The sequence below is a fragment of the Gossypium arboreum genome, chromosome 4 (assembly GCF_025698485.1).
Source record: "Gossypium arboreum isolate Shixiya-1 chromosome 4, ASM2569848v2, whole genome shotgun sequence".
NCBI classification, from domain to species: Eukaryota; Viridiplantae; Streptophyta; class Magnoliopsida; order Malvales; family Malvaceae; genus Gossypium; species Gossypium arboreum.
In genome coordinates this window covers 101,855,386-101,867,516 of record NC_069073.1, presented here as the reverse complement: position 1 = coordinate 101,867,516, position 12,131 = coordinate 101,855,386, and the positions used below count along the sequence as shown (strand labels likewise).

The following is a 12,131-nucleotide window of genomic DNA, read 5'->3' as shown; positions in this document are numbered from 1 at the left end:
TTAACTTTTGATACTTTTACGATTTAGTGTTTTTACTTAATTAACTAACTAAACATTAAAATTTATTAACCAAATTTTAACACGACCTAATAATTACTCGTAAACATTAAATAAATATTAAAATACTAACTCGCTCATCAGAATCATGGTCCCAGAATCACTATTTCTGCCACCAGTAAGTTTGGGCTATTACAACTAGTCTCCACAGAATCACCATTCACTCCTTCCTACCTCATTCTATGTCTCATCCCTTATTGTACTTTGTATCAATAGTTGGTGTGGTGAATGTGAATCGAACAATGTCTTAGACCTAGAAAGATGCTACTTCCAACCTCCTTAAATGTACCAACCTTGCCAACTCCACTCAAGGGAATGACAAAGACCCTGTTAACACTGAGCTTCTTTCAAACCACACTTATTCTTCCAGTACTCAAACTACAAGCCACCTAATTGTTAGCCTTCTTGAAGCTTTTACCCAATTCATGGCCTCCTTCAACATTCCTTTCTCCACTTCTCTAAATGATCTCACCACTACCACAGTTGTGCCATTAGCTACCCTAGGCACACAAATCTCACTTGGCACTTCTCTTTTAGATTCCAAAGACAATGTATTGCGCCAATTTTTTTTCCAATCTGGAAACTCTCCAATCTCAGCCCACTATTGTTGTTTTGCCCCTAAATCAGATCTCCAGCAACAACAAACATCTAGCCCCAACAATAAGTCAATGAGATGTAAGAAAAGATGCATCTCGTGAAAGAGCAACTCTTAGACCAACAACGCAAGTTTCAGGAACAATAGGAGCGTTAATGCCTATTGGAACTGTAGAATACCTACAATGAGCAATTAGTCGCAGATTTATGTGTAACCAAGGATGCTACTGACCCGCCATGCTTATACGTGTTGAAACGTATGTCGTTGAAGAGAGCTCAGTCACGATAATATAGTAAAATGACTTCATGACTGAATGAGTTTATAATTATTAGGTGAAAAGCCTGAACTTAATTATAAATCATTTGAGTCTCAACTACATATATCCAATCGATCGTCCGCTAGCTCGTTAAAATCATAAATAAATTGCGTGTTTGAATAAAAATGAACGAAATGAATAGAAAAAGAGAAATGGGAAACATTTAGGAATGATTATGGTTTTCTCTGAAATGGAGAAATGGAATAATTTGGAAATGAATGTAGGTTTCCAAAAATGACAATGTAAATTTGCAATCCTATATGGATTATTTAAAAAATGATCAGAGAATGATTTTATATTTTTGGACTATTTTGAAGCCCAAAAATGAAATCATTCGGTCATAATGAACATGTTGAGTTGTGAAATATTAAACATATTTTCTTGAAATTTTACCAATGGCAAAATCGTCAAGATTTTACCAAGGGTAAAATTGTCAAATTTTGCTAGGGGTAAAATAAGGATTAGAAAATTGTTTTATATTTAAATATTAAAGTTTATTTTGGGAAATAAAAATTTCATGAATTTTTAATAGTTTATTTCATTTGAACCAAACAGATTCGACCACCGGTCTAATTTCAAAAACATTGGTTGAGACTAGAGTTATCCATGGGCTAGGCCACTCAGCTTGGCCTGAAGGCTTGCTCGAAAAATGGGAGGGTTTGGGCAAAAATATAGACCCAAAAATGGGCTTGGGCAACAAAATAAGACCCATTTAGAAAATAGGCCAAGCTTCGAGCAAGGTTTTTCTTGCCTAGGCCCTACCCAACCCGAATTCGTAATAAAAATGCCTCTACTATTTTGCTGTTGTTTTTCCATGTTTTGCTATTGTTTTCCCACTGTTTGCTCTCATTTCACTGTTATGTTGCTACTATTTTGTTGTTAATGTTTGAATATTGTATAACACTTGTTTTATTGTTAATTTTGCTACTTTTCTAGAGGTATTTGCTTGTTAAGTTGCATTTATCTTAGTGTTCAATAAAACAAATTAATACGGTCGGGCTAGGTCGAGCACGGGTTTTAGTTTTTTTTATCCGGGTTAAACTTGAATATAAAATTAGGCCCATTTCTCGGGTTAGGTCAAAAAATTTTGTTAAGATTCGAACCCGACTCATGAGCAACTCTAGTTGAGACCCATGCTAAGCTAGTCTTCCTCTATAAATACCCTTTTCCACATCAGTGCAAGGAAAGACACATATAAGAAGACACACAAGACTTGAGAGATAGCTTACACTTTACTTAGATACGACCTCAACACCTTCAAACCATTATCTTTAGTGGCACTTTACACAACCTACGATGTGAATCACTCTAATTCTAATAATTCTTTGCATCTTTTGCTGTTTGAATTGTCACTCTTGTATTATTTTACACTATATATAATCTAATTATTATAACAATATTTAAATAAAATAAAAGTATACAAATACACATTAAAAAAAGTTTGAGACAAATTTTTTTAATCTGGACATCTAAATAATTATTGATTCATTTTGTAAATGTAAAAATCGAGTGCGAACACAAAAGGAGGCTTATGGTTGACCAAAAAAGGGAAAAAAGGTAAAACGGAAAACTCTAGTAAATAACTCAAAGGCTGGGTACCACATTGGTATGTATAAAATGTTTCAATTTATTGGAAGTTTATAAGTATTATGTATAATTATTTATGGGAAATGATTGTATGAAATTGTAATTTTACGTTATTTTTATTCATTTTATATAGAAGGATGACAAATCAGGCTTTCCTCTTGACTTTTTATTTTTTTAGTTGGATTTGAATTTTTTAGCAAAAAAAAAAAGTTGAAAATTAAAAAGAAAAATCTGATTTGTCATTCTTCGTATAATCCCTTCTCATTATTATATATATATATATATATTAAAAAAATAATTTATCAATTTATCCATGAATATAATGTTTTTTGGGTTTATTGGTTGATGTCGTCTTGATGAACCTTTTTATTTCCCTCAAACTATTTTTTTTTTAAGTTTTCCTTTTTCTAATTAATTAATTACCCACGAGTAAATGATGTAACAACATGATTAAAGAAAAAAAAAAACACAAGAGAGCCAAGACTGGGTTACTATATGTTTCATTTTCTAGCTTACCAAACATATTCATGTATGTTCTATCAATGAACCATTTAGCATAGGCCATTTTCCAACTAGTATGAACATCAAAGGGCATAGATTGTGTTCACTTCTGTATCAGTACCTGATAAACTCAGGGAATCTGTTTGATTGGTTGAATTCTTGTCTTTCTTTTTAACTTTTCGAACCCTTTTGTTTTTCACCACCAAATAAGTCATGGCACCCAGAACTCCACCCATTGTTACTCCTCCTATAACTGTTACAAGAATTGCAGCCCACCTGTTACGTCGACCCGCCACTATATACGATGATGAAATATATGAAATACTGGTGCAGACAGAGGCCAACCACATCAACTTATTAATCACCTCAACAAACCTTTTCTCTGTTTTTAGTTCTCCTCTTACGATTGTGATTTGTACGACCACGACAGCGAGTGACGTAAAGAGCGCGAGCGCGTTGAACACACAGAAGATCTTAAACGATGTTCCTCGAGCGACGGTGGCCACCCCGTTGTCATTATCGCCCCCAGGGACCGTGAAAATTGTCATAAATGCAACAGTTGCGAAAAGCACGGCTACCACTGTGACTTGATTGGTGGCATTGTTGATGCCTTGCTGGTGAAGCTTAATCAGCTCCAGGACAATGCCGTCCACATTTCTGTTTGTTTTGAGGGTTTGCTCTAGCTGAGTATGCACGTCTTTCTTGATCTCTTTCATGGTTTTCCTCAGCTCATCTGGCGGTTGGTTCAGCTCGTTCGCTCTCACACCACCGAAACTAGACAAACACTCTTTTATTTCGACAATCTCCTCAGAGAGCGGAAGCCCTTCGGCAATGTCGAGAGCTGTTTTCTGGTCTCTTGTAAGTGCATTCACACTAGTGTCTGGGATCTGTAGAAGTTCATTCACTATCTGCAGGAAACACTTACAGGTAAGAATGAACACATTTTCTAAAATGTTTCATATATGACACTAATCGATTGTTGATACCTCTGTCCGTTTTTTTCGAGTAGCGATATGTAATGCCGTATTACCAAACTTGTCCGGAAGTGTGACAGTGGAAGGATCTGTCTTAAGAAGCAGCCTCACCACTTCATAGCTTACTCCTTTAACTGCCATATGCAATGCAGTTTGCCCTTTTTTATCGGTCTTTGTTGCCAATTGTGGATCCTTGTCAAGCAATGCTTTGACAATATCAACATGCCCTTGCCTTACAGCAAAGTGTAATGGATTTTTCCCATTTGCCTTTGGTATGTCTATCAGGCTAGGATCATTCTTGAGCAATGCATGTACTACACCCGTATGCCCTTTTGTTGCTGCCGATACAAGAGGGGTTGCATTTGCTTGCCCGACTGTTTTACTTAGGCTCGGATCGTGATCCAACAGCACCTGCACAATGGCTGTATAAAAGGTGTTCATTGAACTGAGACAAACTGCAGTATCCTAAGATGCAACTTTCGGATTGTGTACAAGCATTTCAAACCAAACATATTTTACTCAATTTTGGCCTTAAATTTACACTCATAAGACAGAAAGTTGTTCATACATACCTTCATGACCTCGGTTTGCCGCAATATGCAATGGATCAAGCTCGAACCGATTCTTCAATTTAATAACCTCCTTAGTTGTATACGGCAAAAGCTCTTTTACTATATCGATATACCCTTTTTCAGCCGCTATAAACAACGCCGTCTCCCCTAATTCATTCACTTCATTCACAATTGCTACCCTTATTCCTTCCACCTTAATAAAAACCATGTAAAAGATGATCAAAATGCCGATGCAACACATTTTATAGACGTTGACATGCAAACATTGTTGTATAAACGACTTACCTCTGCCTCAAATTCTGCTGCACTAACTATACCAGTCATTCGATCATCAATTTCTGCTAGAATCTGTCTAATTGCTACAACATCACCGCGTTGTGCGGCAAGGTGTATTTCGGTATCGTTGTGGCGGCCAGTCACTTGTTTCACGTACTTCTTTTTATCTAACCGCTTTTCGGAATTAGAACCAGAAGCAAGAGACTTGCTGGAATTTGAAACCACCAAGGCCTTCCCTGAATTGGATAGAAACAAAGTAGGCCTTGACGTAGGCGAACCCGGTAGTATCGTGTCCCGTAAATGCGCAGGCCGTGAAAGAAGTCCTTTCTCCAAATCATTCTCGCATTCTTTGCACATTTCATTCATGTTCAAAAAGAAAAAAAAAACACATTAATTCTAAAATAATACTATCAATCCCTTGATTCCATTCACCTGGGATTTTTCGAAAACCTAAAGAATGATCAAAAGTAGAGAGAGAATGCACCTTCATCTTTACCATACTCCATCAAAAGATGCAAAATAGAACCTTATTCCTTTATGTTGTTTTTTTTTTTTTTTAAATAATGTTACCTTTTTTTTGCAACTTATGGTGTCAAAGCAATGAAAAATCAAGGTAGTAAATAATCTTTCTTTTTCTTCATATATATATATAATGTATATACGGACGTTAACGCAGTGGACTTGACACCCCGTTAAGGGTGCTCTATCATTGAGTTTACTCTGTCCGAGAAACATGTAATAACAAAGCAATGGATTGGAATAAATTGAGAGATATTTTTAAACAAAAGAAAAATAGTGGGCGAAAAAAGCTATACACATATCCAACTTCCCTTGCCTTTTAATCCCTTATAAAAACTAATACTTCAATTTAATCCTTTTTAACTTTAACCAAATCAAAAACTGCATTTTAGCCTCTCAAAAAACAATTATTTATTCAATTTAAGCATAATTTTTAGCTTTAGACCCTCCAATTTTTTAAAATTTTATCTCAGTCCCTCTAACACAAAATTCTTCACTACCAACATATTTAATTGAGCTGTCACGCCACTGTTGTTCCTCGAATGTTGTTGTTTGAGACCCAGCATTTTAAAAGTTGCATATCCAATTCAAGTGTCAAAAAGGTAGGTCTCATCCCATTTTAAATTCCCCCCCCTCTTTTTTTATGGCCATAAATAAAGTTTTGTCCCCTTTCCATTTCTTCTCCACAAATTTCTCTTGTGTTTGGGTTGATTAAATTACTTTGCGGATTGTGTACTCTAGATTTAGGAATAAATTAATCTTTTCAAAGTGACTTAAAAAAATTCTAATTTAATTCTTGTCGAGATTATATAAAATTTTAGGATAAACTATATCAGAGGTCGATTGAGTCACTGTCGTTAGAAAAATTTATCAAAATGGTCACTCAGTCGTTATCTCATTAGCAAGAAGTTGATTGGACTTGCCATGTCAGCATTTTTATATTTTGTTGTAAAAATTACACTATAAAAAATTGTTCTTTTAGTCCTTTTAAAAAATAGAAATTTTTTTACCTAACACCCTTCCATCAGCAAATAATCAACCGTCCATTTCTCATCATCATCATCATCATCACTGGCCGGCATCAAGGTCATCATCCAAATGGTCAACTTAGCAAAATTTAAATCAATTATAATTGCAAAATGTTACATCATCAAACTTTTACCCAATTCAAGTTACGTTCACAAGTTCAAATACTAAAATGAATCTCATAATCAAAGTCAAGTACTAAAGTGAAAAGAAAATATAGATGCTAAATTTGACCTAATTACCAAATTTAAACATCAAGATTATATTAATTTTTTTTTCTTTTTCAACTTAGGAAGAGAAAAGTTTGGTAAAAGTATCACAAAACCCCTTGTACTATACTATAGATTGCATTTTAGCCTCTCTACTAAAAAAATTAGCAAATTAGTTTCGGTACGCTAGATGAGTGAGCAAAAACAACCCTTCCGTTAAAATTGCACTATTAAATATTTGTTTTGGTGTTTGTATATAAGGTATATTAATAAATTTAACCCTCAGACTTTACACATTTATTCATTTTGACCCCTACTCTTTTATTGGAAGTAAATTAAAAAATTTGAAACTAATAAAACTATAGGGTCAAAAAGGCCTTAGTAACAAAAAAAAGAAGTCAATTAAGCCCTTTTAAATTTTAAAATTTATTTTAAAAATCATAAAATTGTAAACAAAACTTATAAAAATTTAAAATTATAAAATTTTTATTAAAATTAACAATGCCAACCCAATAAAAGAGTAGGGTTAAATTTTTTAAAAAATCTTTTAATCATTAGACTTTAATGAGTCAAGATTAATATTCTTTAATAAAAAATTATATTTTCTTTTAAAAATAAATATTTTTATAAAATTTGTTTATAATTTTATGATTTTTATATAATTTTAAAATTTTAAAAGGGTTAATTAATTTTTAATTTGTTACTAAGGTTTTTAACTCTTTAAAATTTTTAATTTATTTTCAATAAAAATAAGGTTTAAATTAAATAAATATGTAAAGATAATGGGCTAAATTTATTATTATATTTTATATTTAAACCTCAAATTTAATGAAAAATTATTTTACTAACTCCTCTAATAGGTTATATTACCTATTTTTCAATAAAAAATTAAAATATAATCCAAAATATATTACAAAAGAGGAAGATAGGCCTTTTATTTGAATCTTACGCAATTGAAGAATGAATGAAATGATTGGTAAAGCATATATTTGAGGACATGAAAATCAGGAATTAGACCATTTACAGAAAATATCGTTAAAAAATCGTTATATGACTACCTCAGAAGGATATTGAGGATTACATCAACATAAAATCTCCTTAACCTTTTTTTTTCCTAAGAAGAAAAGACTGACAAACTCTACGCTCGTAAGAGTGAGCGCATATACCGATGATGATGAGACGATGTTGAAGAAGATTTAGATGAACTTCCAGAACTAACCGTCGCAATGAACAATTCCGACAAGTAATTCCCTACATCTTCAGGCGAAAATCGGACGAATAATTTCTCGCTACTTTCTTCTCCCACCGTTGATTTATGCATATCATAAAACTCCCTATACACTGCTACGACTTTTGTCTCGATTGAAGCCTTGATCTCGTCTCGCAGTTTCAGATCGGGTACGACGCAGGAACACTGCTTACTGTATGCATCTTCAAAGCTTGAAGTAAATTTCATGAAACGTTCTTTAGCTTTCCCGCCGGTCATCGAAGCCGTTGGATTCTCCGGCAATGATGCGAACACTTGGCCCCAAGCTAACCGCTCGTAGTTCGCCGCCAACTGTCTCACCCTGGCTTCATGTTTCTTTATCCATTCCTCGCCCAGTAAATACATGAGATTGGATGCATGGACTTTGGAGATTACATGTTGGAGATTGTTGGCTAGGAATAGGTACGATAATGAGACGTCTTTGTAATGCTTTGATTTGCAGTCGAGTTTGCAGAGTAGGACGAGGATTAGCCACGCTATGCGGACGGAGATCGCAGGCCTCGGAGAATCTTCGGAAACCGGACTGTCGAAGAAAGATTCCGGTAACGATGACTTTGCTGGTGGTGGCCAGTCCGAGATAATGTCAGTGAGGATGTTACCATAATCGGCAAGGAGAGTGAGGTAATCCATCGAGTACATCGTTAAACGATGCAGACCGCCGCCTGGAGTCATTGCTTTGGAGGAGTCCTTATGGATTGTAGACTCGAAATCCGTCAACAACGACAGGACTGACTCGCTGAGTCGAACTAGCGAGTTAATAGCTTGCAATCGGACGGCTGAAACTGATTCAAAAGCAAAGATCGTTTCAATCTCTTGCCAATCCTCTGAAATAGCCGTGTACATATCGAGAATACGGAACATTTTCTCCATCGGCGATTTCTTAGCCTTGGCGACGAGTTCGGGGAATCCAAACAAAAGCGTGGCGCCTTCTTTTGAGATCTCCGCAAAGCAAGATTCTTTGATGGAATCCGACGAAGAAAAGACGTGATCACAGAGGATTCTTTCTCCTTTGAAAAGTGTCCTAAACGAAATTTTCTCGGCATCTAACCATTTCTTGATTTTCAAATCCAGTATATCCCAATCCATTTTATTAACCTGAGATGAGCTTAGTTTCTCGATCCCCAGCTTGTAAATGGCTTCATCGATTATCGACTTTCGAATAATTTTATATACTCGTATGCATTCTTTAGCGTAACCAGAAGCGATCATGCAATCTGCTATCAATTTCAGGTCCGACATAGCCGTAGAAGAAACATCCTCTAACTCAGTGATGGAATCCCCTGCGGTGCGAATCTCATCATCCGGCGAGCCATCATCATCATAATCCGACATGCTTGTGGAAGTCCGTGATGACCGGGTGGAAACGGATTCCGGATCCAAATCCGCCCGGTTCGTCGACAGAATCTGGTAAAACTCTTTTTGAAGCCTCTTCATTGCGATCTGCATCAAACGTTGAGCCTGACTGAACTTTTCAGAACCGGAATCTTGATCAGAAACCAGCAAATGCATGATATCTTGTAGCTCGTTGACGGATTTTATGAACTGCATGGCTTCTCTCTTGCTTTCGTGGAAAAGAGAGGTAACTCTAGCGTAAGCTGACGTTTCGGCATCCCATTTCGTGATGATTGAGGCAGCGGCGTCGATGGTCTGCTCGATCGCGGATTGGGAGAATCTACGGCGAGCAGTACTAGATAGCGAAGGTGAGTTGGATTGGCGAGAGATGGACAAGGAAGCCGTCCTGGGGCTGAAACAAAGGCTCTTCATTCCTTTCCTGGACAGGAAGAGGCACGTATTGTGAAGCTGTGTATGTTTCGCAAGCTTTCTCTAGGTTGTTTGGGAGATTTAAGATGAAGAATGAGTGGGTGGGGAATTTATAGAGCGTTGGATAACGGCAAATCACAAAATTTCAAAATGCCAAGAATTTTTTTTTTTTTCTAATTCTATATTACCAACTAAGTTGGAAATTTCTGCCATTTGAAGAAATATTCCTGAAATGTTAGACTTAAAATTCAGTCAATACAGCGTTACAATTAATTTCCATTTTTCCCCCGGGTGTTAAGTAGTTGATATGGTCTCCAAATCCTAACCCAGTTGCACCTTTTTGAAGTCTTCTTCCAAAACTTTTAGGGTTAATTTCTCCATGTTAAAGTATTAGCATCTAAATATGTGTTGGAACCTACGAAAAGCACGTGGATCAAATGATAAATATATGTAAAAAAAATAGATGAAGTCAAGAGTATTTTTTTTTTTTTTATCACTTCAAAACCGAGTTATTCATGTATTAAGTATGCATAGTACTATTAACAATTCAGCTTTAAACTCAGCTAATGACTGGGTTGATAGACTTAATTAAATTATATAAAGATTTGGATTTCATAGTGAAAAAGCGTGAAGAAAGAGAGTTGGATGCCAGAAAGATTGGAGTAATAAATAAGTGGCCCACGAATTCATTGCAATGTGAAAAAAGGTCAATTTTCATATGATTCGAAATCTGTTAACATAATCTCCGAAAATAAGCAAATTCTGATTTGTTCAATTACTAAATTTTATCACGTATGAAAAAGGGGCATTTTTTCAGTTATCAATAAATATAGTCTAACAGTGGTAATTATTATGGTTGATGTGAACTAAATTACAAATAATTTTGTAAAAAATTATTTGAGATAAGAGTAAAGTCAACTGCTTATCTCTATTCGCTCTTCAAAACAGTTATTTAACCTCTTAATTTCATTTAATACTTAATTTAATGCCATGTCAGTCATCATTAAATCATATCGTTTTATTAACAACAAATTTAACATGTAAAGATTAAAATGTCAACTTTTAAATGTACAAAAATTAAAATAAATTTCACGATATGATACGGAGACTTATGATAAATTTTACGATGTTTTAATAGTAAAAGAGGTAATATTAGATATTAAAAAAAATAACAATATAGGGGTTTTAGACGCATTTAGTCTGGATTTTTCCGCACAACTTTTTCATTCTAATTTCAGCCACAAAAATTCAATTAAATAGTAATAGAAACAAAATACAACATGAATATCATTTTCAAACTAATGAAATGATTCAATGAAGGAAGCAAATTTCCAATAGGACTTAAAAGGGAGACCCAGTGTGGCTTTGAGATTGCCACATTATACTTCCATCTAACCAATTGAAGAAATTAAAGGCTTTGCTATGAGAAAACTTGGGTCAGGGTCTTTCGTGACGGCTTTAATCTGTGGTATGGAATAGGTCAGGATGTCAACCTTCATGACAATGACCCAGCTACAATTTTGCGAGTGGCATTGCCCACAACATCATTGACCCTTTATTTGGAGCTGCTTTATTTTATTCACGAGTAAACTCATTAATTTTTAAATATAAATTGAATTGAAAATAATTATTAAATAATATATATGGATCCAACCATCTTTAGATTTTGGCTTTTTTATATTAATAATATAAAATAAATAAATACTATAATAGGATAAGGAGAATAATATGATGAAATTAAGCAAAATGTACTGTGAATATTTGGTGCCGCCTATCAACACCTATTTAATCTTAAAAAGAAAAAATTTGGATACAACTTGACTAATCGACAACAGAAATGTGATGACTTAAAATATTTAGACTTAAAATATTTAGGGGTTTGATATGTAAATTTGTCATTTTGATTGAACAGCTTTTAAGGGTGCCGCTGAAACCAAAGTTCAAAAAGGTAAATTGCTTCATAAACCCTTTTTGTTTATTGTTATTTTTTATTTCCCTTCAACACAAAAAAGAGAGGCCTCTTATCAATTAGTCCAAAATATTTATTTTACTAAAAGTATTTTTGTAAAAAGTTGATTCCAACTGGAAATAAATTTTATTATTTTAAAAAAATTATTTTTCAAAAATTATTCAATTGGAATAAAATAATTTTAAAAATATTTTTCAAAAAAATAAATGAAATTTATTTTCAGTTGAAATTTTATTTTTACAAAAATACTTTTTAGTAGAAAACTTTTGGATTAATTGTAATAGGCCTCTCTATTTTGGTGTTGAAGAGAAATAAAAAATAAATAAGAAGGGCTTATGAAGCAATTTACTCTTTTAAACTTTGGTGCCATAAAGCTGTATAGCGGAACCTTAAAAGCTTTTAAATTAAAAAATAAAATTTACATATTAGGTCCTTAAAAATTTTAGGTCATCACATTTTAGTTCGGTGCCACCGATTGGTGAGACCGCACCCAATATATATA

At 34.2% G+C, this 12,131-nt stretch overlaps 2 protein-coding genes across 2 annotated transcripts; both read right to left on the bottom strand.

Moving 5' to 3' along the window:
• Positions 1-3,139: 3,139 nt before the first annotated feature.
• Positions 3,140-5,493, bottom strand: LOC108458877 (ankyrin repeat-containing protein ITN1-like). Its single transcript, XM_017758274.2, has 5 exons — positions 5,363-5,493; positions 4,881-5,225; positions 4,603-4,788; positions 4,043-4,452; positions 3,140-3,964 (listed from the first exon to the last, which is right to left on the bottom strand). Exons 1-5 carry the CDS (start codon positions 5,382-5,384, stop codon positions 3,140-3,142), a joined length of 1,788 nt encoding a protein of 595 aa, XP_017613763.2. The 5' UTR covers positions 5,385-5,493.
• Positions 5,494-7,540: 2,047 nt separating this feature from the next.
• On the bottom strand, positions 7,541-9,981 carry LOC108458876 (exocyst complex component EXO70H1-like). The gene has a single exon (XM_017758272.2). The coding sequence runs from the start codon at positions 9,661-9,663 to the stop codon at positions 7,771-7,773; it is 1,893 nt and encodes a 630-aa protein (XP_017613761.2). The 5' UTR covers positions 9,664-9,981; the 3' UTR covers positions 7,541-7,770.
• Between the last annotated feature and the right edge of the window lie 2,150 nt (positions 9,982-12,131).